We start from the raw sequence: 7,750 nt of genomic DNA, 5'->3' as shown, positions 1-7,750 counted from the left end.
TGTCGACCAGAAGGTCCATATATATACAAGGTATTAGACCGTCATAAGGTCATGTTTATCCTAACAAGATAAGGATAAGGATAAACACTATGTTACAGATATACATGGAATATATACTAGATAAACACATAGTCTCTGGTTATCTTTATCATGTCCCGGATTGGACCTGTAGTACGGGCTGGTCCATGGTCGATCATCATTTGGTTTATAACAGTATAAGGATTTTCACTTTTTTTTTTTGATAATTTATTGTAACATTGTATATGTTATTTTACCATTTGAAAATATTTAACCCAAGTTTTTATAAAAAAAAAAACATGTTTCAACTTATGTTTTGAAATATAAAGTGAGTTTTAAAACCGCCGACGAGAAGTTTGACGAAGATTAGATCTCAATCACATATATTAGTAGATGAAAAGGAACGAGAAAGCACCACTCCAGATTCTAACAATCACAAGAAGGCAAGCAAAACAGAAGATCAAATCGAAGAAAATTCTCAGAGAACTTGATATCAGCATGCAACAACAATCACCGAGAACTAAATTTCAACTGGTAACGAATATGGAAAATTAGAAAACTATACTAAAGTCGACAAGAACATGCAACAAAAGCGATTAAACTTAAAAAGATCAACCATAGCTCCCAATCACCTTATATATGACACAACTAGATCTACATCTAAAACAAATCTAACTGTTGAATCGAAAAAAAACATTAATGAAAAATCAACCTAGAAAGTATAAAGAAAACATCAAAAAGAAACTAAATCCGACTCATGTTCTATGAAATTAGTTGGAATAGGCAAACATAAGCAAATAAAAGCAAACAATTGACGAAATCTAGAGAGAAAGCAAAAAAATAAAGAGAAAGACATTTGTTTTTCTAGTTCATCTGTTTGTTCATGTTACATTTTTTTTTAATATGGTATGTCAAATTCTATATAGATGTGTTTTCTAAATAGACCAATACTTAAAAATTAAAAGAATCTGCATAAATCTTAATACCTGGTAAGATAACAAAAATCTGGAAATGATTAGTTGTTAGTTTGGAATTGGATATGGATATATAGTGACACTGTCTATAATACCAGGAAACAAGAGGGTTATTTTCAAATAACCAACAGTATGGGGGTGTTTTATGTAAATACTATTTTTAGTGGGTAAGAAAAAACATAAACCCTAAAGCTTGCGTCACTGTTGTTCTTCATTGATTCAATTCGATAACACGGCTTGACTCAGAGAGGCTAAGGATCCAGAGTCATGCAGTATCTATCGAACTCTCGTAGAATCGCTCGGGCTCTGAAACCGCTTGCACTCCTCGAGGCTGATGTGAGATTCGCTTCTCATGTTGTTGACTCTACCCAATGGCAGAACCATCGATCTACTTCGGTTCCTGTCTCTCCAGGTACCATCTCTTCATTTCACGCATTTTTACAATGTTTGGTGTCTGAAAGAGGACAAAAGCTTAAGACTTTATGTGGAACGGATTCTAAAGACTTGACCTTTCTTTGTAATTTGGTGAGTTATTGAAAAGACAATGTGTTCTGTAGGGATGAACACTCAGTCACACATGACGGGGCTTATGATGCTGAGATCAAGCTTTTCCTCTGAAGCAAAACTTGTCGAAGATCCTACAGGTTTTTCGCTGATTTTTTTAATAAAAGCTTTGTTTTTGGGATGGCTATTGAGCTCACTAGAGTGTTTCTGTATGCAGAGGCTGTCAAGGAGCTACATGGTAAGATACTTGATTCTGTGAATGTCAAGAGATCCATGCCTCCAAATGCTTTGTTGTGGTCGTTGATTGAGAATTGTCGCAAGGAGGATGACATTAGTTTCCTCTTTGATGCTCTCCAGAATCTCCGGAGATTTGTGAGTTAGTTGTTTACTTCTCTGTTCCTTGTCTTGTTAAGATAGTTCTGAGATTATGTTTGTTTATGGATTGTAGAGGTTGTCCAATCTCCGTATACATGACAACTTTAATTGCAATCTATGCCGGCAAGTTGCTAAGACCTGTGTACGTGTGGGAGCAATTAACCATGGTAATCTCAAACCTTGTTGCTTTACTAGGCTTGAGAATCTGTCAATACTAATATAGCTCTTATAATTTAATTGATTATCAGGTAAACGGGCTCTTTGGAAACATAATGTTCATGGTTTGACTCCTAGCGTTGCATCTGCTCACCATTTACTGGTATTGCAAGTCTATAAATTGGTTGGTTCTTTCTCTAATGCCTCAAGGTTTTAAGGATGTTTCCTTGTTTATGTAGTCTTATGCGTTAGAGCACAAGAACTCTAACCTCATGGACGAAGTGATGAAACTCTTGAAGGCGAATGACCTGCCGTTACAACCCGGCACAGCAGATTTAGTTTTCAGGTGTGGCTAGGCTTACTTTGTTGCTCACTTTTTTTACGGTTTTCTATGGCTTGCTGATTCGATGAGCTTTTGTTATCATGAAATGAACTTCAAGTGAATTGTTTGCAGGATCTGTCATGAGACAGATAGCTGGGATCTATTAGCTAAGTATTCTAAGAAGTTCTGCAAAGCTGGAGTCAAGTTAAGGAAGACCACTTTTGATGTATGGATGGAATTTGCTGCCAAAAGAGGTAGGTTTTGAGTGTATTTGGTTTCCCATGTTTGTTGTTGTTATGTAGATGAGTTTGTCTCAAGCGTTCCCATAGTTTGAACTTGAAGTCATCTTGAGAAATGTGTACACACACTCCTGATATAATTAAATCATAGCAGAATATAACTCTGCTTGTTAAAGATTTTCATATACTGCTTAGATGCTAACTGCTTTCTGTGTTAATCGTTTATCAGGAGACACGGAGTCTTTATGGAAGGTTGATAAGCTGAGATCTGAGACTTACACCCAACATACTCTTTCCGCAGCCTTTTCATGTGCAAAGGTAAAAACATTTCTCTCTAGCCTTCTCATGTTAGGAGCATTATTCATGTTTGCTCTCTCTCTCTCTCTCACAGGGTTTTCTGCTAGAACATAAACCAGAAGAAGCTGCTGCTGTCATCCAAATTATCTGCCAGGTGTGAGCTAGAATCTGGTTAATAACATCCTTTTTCCATAATTCTGATCATGAAATTTTCTAAAAAAACATTTGTGTAAATTTATCACAGGCATATCCTGATGAGAAGAAGTCAGCACTTGAGGCTGAATTCAAGAAGCTGGTAAACGAGTGGCCAGTGGATGTTCTCAAGCACCAAAACGAAGAAGATAAGAAGGTAAAGATTGTCTCTGAGTTAATTCACTGTATGTATGTATACTTGGAAACCAAAGCTTGTAAGCAAACCATTTTTCTAAAATAATGAAACAGGCTGTAGCAGCTTCATTGAAATCTGACATCCCTGCAATGGTCAATGCTTTGGTGAATTCGGGTTTAAGAGTGAGTGTGGATTTGGACGAGTTAAACAAGAATGAAGCTCTTCTCAGCTGAGGACTTGGATCCCATTATACCGCAACTATAAGATCTATTCCAAGGTTGCTCCGTTGAATAATATTTTCAAATCTATTGAGGGAAAGTGTAGCAGCAGGGGGGAACACATTTCTGTTTTAGTGTCGTGCATTCTACGGCAAACTCTTTCTTTAGGGTTTGTCTTTTGGATCAAATTGACATGAGTTGCACTTTTGTAGCCTCGCTCAAATAAGGAGTTCCGAAAAGAAACAAGAAAACAAGAGTTTTGAGTCTCTGAGAGAAGTCTTCGTGATTTGATCAGTTAAGTAAACTTTATACCTAACTGTGAATCTGTGATCAAAGCAATCAAATAAAAACATTGGAAATTCAACTATGAATATGTGATCAGAGCAATAAAAGAATACAAAGGAAATTCTAAGGTGGAGACATAGAAGACACAGAGATGAAGTTAGAATAAGAGAGTAGAGGAATGAAGTGAAAAGTCAAAACACCCTGAGATCTCAAAGGCGAGCCAGCCTTCTAGTCCGCTTTGACGCCAACCACCTTAGAGGTATGTAGCGTCAGGGCCTTCTCCTTGGTGAGCCTTGCACCATGGCGACAAAGGCGCTTGCCTTTTAAAACCAAGAATGACAACTTCACATTTGGTAGAGTGTCTTGGGATTTTGAGCAGTTCCTTAATGATTTCACCTTTTGTTGAATGATGATCCCAACTTAGAGTGAGTTTCTTGAGGATTGCTGAATTCTCAAGGATGTAACTTACCAACTTCATGTCTATATAACGTCCTTGAGATGAAAAGTAGATATCAACAAACTCGAGAGACGAAAGAAAACACTTGGGACTCTCCTCCTCGGATTGTGGCTCAGGGTAATTCACATAACCAATTTGTTCCTGAGGGAAAAAAAAACAGATGAAGAAATGATATTGCAGAAAACTCATAGTGATGAGAAAAATATCATTGAGTTTAATTAGCAGATTCATCAGTACCAAGATGAGGGATCTCAGATTAGGGCAACTCCTAAGAAATGTTTTCAGCCATATCGAATTGGTCGCGTGGAGAGAAACGCACAGGCGCGACATGTATTCAAATTGAGGCAGCGGTTCTAGCTTCGAGTATAGACAAATGAGCTGGAACAAACAAAGACAGCAATGTTTGTCAGAGACTTACTTTCACGATAGAAAATTATGCATGTCCAAAAAGCCTGCTTTGAACTACGTGTATGTATATCTAGAATAAAGTTAACAAATTTTGGATTGAAATTCTAAAAAGACATTTATTTTGTAACGAAAATTTACTTTACAACTGACACTTATATGAAACGGAAGGAGTGTAGCTAGTATACCTGAGATGTACTTTGAGATATTATCATATCCCCGACCATCGAAATCCCAGTAAGAAAATCACGAAAGCTACTTCTGGATGAAACACTTTTTATGACATCAGATCCAACTAAACCATAGTTGAGAGAAATATATAACTTTGCATTGGACTCCAAATTGCTTTTTACTATGAAGGTTTTAGATTCATGATCATGGATGCTCAAACAGCTTAGTAGAGGAGCATCGATAACAATTCCAGGAACACCATCCAACACTTTGAGAATTCTTCTTTCAATGCTGAGTCTCTTCAGTGACCGAGAGTGCACCTGATAGACTTGTGCATCACTATTAGATGCGACAATATTTAAATTTTCAAGGACGGGACATGATGAGATAAGTTTCTTCAAATTAGTCTCACTCGAGTACCAATTTTGTTCTAAATACATTGTCTTCAAACAAGGTAAGACAACAAACACCTCATCATCCAAGAACAAGTTGGAGAGTCTTAAGTATACCAGTGTCTCACAGCTATGCAACCTTAGGCGACGGTGAGTGAAAAAATCGTATGCAGCCCAATCAATGTCTAGATGCTGGATCTTAAGCTTTATTGCAGCATCAATCCATGACGTGAAATAAGAGCCGTCCTTTACAGTGTTTGCATTATCCCCCAAAGTTAACTTGAGTTTCCGTATGCATGTAACCCTACTATAATCCAAAAATCTGTCACCAAAGCTCACAAAGGCATTGGTATCTGAGAACTTTCTGGAACTCAATTCAAAACCAGGAAGCCAAAGCCAAACATGTCTCCATCTAGTGGATAAAACGCTTGTCCTAACAGCTTCCTCTGTGGAGAGAAGATAAATTATCTGACATATCAAATGGTCAGGTAAATTGCTTATCCTGTCCCCATCTTCCTTAGATCTCTGACTCAACTCTTTAGAACTAACATATTTGGATTTCCCTTTACCAATCATTTTTTCTACTGTAAATTCTGTTCTGCAAAAAAAAAAAAAAAAGTGAAAACGCAAGTTTATTTGGAGGCCTAGCCGCCTAGGTTATATGGAGACATAGCTTACGAGTTGCAACCAAACGACATAATCAGCATTAACGAAAACAGAGTTAAAAAAAAGCCCTAGACTAGCAACATCAGACGTCTATATATTCCAAAAGTTATAGGTCAAACGCCGAGACAGATGGAAACAAACTACAATTAACGATGTTTATTTTGACCAAAACAATTAACGGTGTTCAAGAGACGTATGCTTGAGGCAGAAGAGACGAACCGAAAGTGGGTGGAAGAGAGACGAATCCGATAGAAAACCTTGTTTTGTACTCGTGGGTGTGACATCTATTTATAGGGTTTGATTAGTTTTCCCATCTTCCACTCACCCGCAAAGATTAAATTTTTTTGTCAACAAGTAAACTTTATTTAAAAGAGAAAGTACATCCAAGTGTTAAGTGTACAACCATTAAAACAATTATGATTCAACAAATAACGATATAATTTAACGATATAGTTTAAGTAATATGATACATGATACATCTTTCTTATTAAAACAGAATCCAACTTTTTTTTACAGGTTTTAAATTAACTACATCCTTTTACTATATAGTTACATTCACTCTTCTAATTATAGAAAATAATATTATACTACTAAATGTATTTTCAAACAACACAATAACAAATCTTGTGTCTAAACAATATAAAATATTAGGTTCAACCTTTTTAGTAACATTTTATTTATCTTCTTTTAAATTATTTGATTTAAAACTATTCATATATATCTTATAAAAAGTTGAAATAAGTATTATTATTTTTTGCAGATTTACATACTATAAAAATAATTAAATATAAAAATAATTAAATATTTGGAGATTATTTTATTTGTATTTTCATAAATAAAAATTACATTCCTTTAAACTTAATAAATATTAAATTATTTTCTTAAATTATTTTGATTTTTAAGAACATATAATTATATATGCGAGATTATGCTTGGTTTAAGTAGACATCAAATAGTTTTATACAAATAAAATGTTAAAATCAATAAATTTATATCAAATAAGTTTTATAATTTAAAATGTATCAAATAAATATATATCACAAAATTAAACAAACAAATGATAAATATTTTATTAAAAATTCGTAATGAAACGAGTTGAAATAATTTAAAACAAAATTAAGTAATATTTTAGATAATTTTCATATTCAATATAAACTAGATATTGACCCACGCTATGCAAGTGCGAAATATTTTATGATGAAAATTTTCACTAATAACTTAACAAATATTTTGTTAATTTGTAAAAAAAATGTGTATTTAAAAGATTTTTGCATTTAAATCTGAGCTTTTAAATTAGACCCGGACATGCGGTCAAACTGGTTAATCCGGTGATCCGATAATTCGGTTTAAGTTTTTAAAACATATTCATATTTAAAACATGTATATATCAATAAAACCCGAAACTAACCGACTGAACCGATGGATGACCGATATGTAATCCAATTTGATTTAAATTTTTATAGTTTCATAATTTGTCACCTAATCTATCTATCTATCTATATATATAAAGAAGAGTTTTCTTCACTCCTAGGTCATCCACATAGGATGCCACGTCAGAAAATCGAAGGCTATCGTCGCGCCACGTGTCCCTGCATTCAAAACACATCACTTTTTTAAATGAATATATCTCTTCGCATTTTCATACATACAAGTAGTATGTAACTGACACTTTAATGCGCATCAATAAGCGTTTATATGTATATAGAGAGATCCATCGCATCCACTACATATCCTGACAATACTCTAATATCTTTTTAAAACAACTTTTAGTTATGGTCAAGAGATAAAACAGAGGAAAGACTAGACTTGCAGGCAGATAGTGGAGTAACATAAGATGTCGTCATCTTTGCTCAGTCATGAGCGCATCTAACATTACTGACACCGTTTGACATCGGGTTCGTTCTGCTTATGTATCTTTAAAACATCCAAAAGTTGTTTTTTTT

The 7,750-nt window shown here is 34.7% G+C and overlaps 2 protein-coding genes across 2 annotated transcripts; one reads left to right on the top strand and one right to left on the bottom strand.

The window, feature by feature from the left end:
• The first annotated feature begins 1,183 nt into the window (after positions 1-1,183).
• Positions 1,184-3,697, top strand: LOC106343687. The gene is made up of 11 exons (XM_013782974.1): positions 1,184-1,404; positions 1,550-1,636; positions 1,714-1,868; positions 1,945-2,038; positions 2,120-2,190; positions 2,267-2,373; positions 2,482-2,603; positions 2,818-2,906; positions 2,980-3,039; positions 3,130-3,234; positions 3,327-3,697. The coding sequence occupies exons 1-11, from the start codon at positions 1,260-1,262 to the stop codon at positions 3,444-3,446; spliced, it is 1,155 nt and encodes a 384-aa protein (XP_013638428.1). The 5' UTR covers positions 1,184-1,259; the 3' UTR covers positions 3,447-3,697.
• LOC106345018 (putative FBD-associated F-box protein At5g53635) lies at positions 3,576-5,717 on the bottom strand. The gene is made up of 3 exons (XM_013784294.1): positions 4,767-5,717; positions 4,411-4,551; positions 3,576-4,314 (listed from the first exon to the last, which is right to left on the bottom strand). The coding sequence occupies exons 1-3, from the start codon at positions 5,715-5,717 to the stop codon at positions 3,970-3,972; spliced, it is 1,437 nt and encodes a 478-aa protein (XP_013639748.1). The 3' UTR covers positions 3,576-3,969.
• Between the last annotated feature and the right edge of the window lie 2,033 nt (positions 5,718-7,750).

The sequence above is a fragment of the Brassica oleracea genome, chromosome C5 (genome assembly GCF_000695525.1).
Source record: "Brassica oleracea var. oleracea cultivar TO1000 chromosome C5, BOL, whole genome shotgun sequence".
NCBI classification, from domain to species: domain Eukaryota; kingdom Viridiplantae; phylum Streptophyta; class Magnoliopsida; order Brassicales; family Brassicaceae; genus Brassica; species Brassica oleracea.
The sequence above is the reverse complement of the archived record's forward strand: the minus strand, read 5'-3'. Positions and strand labels throughout refer to the sequence as shown.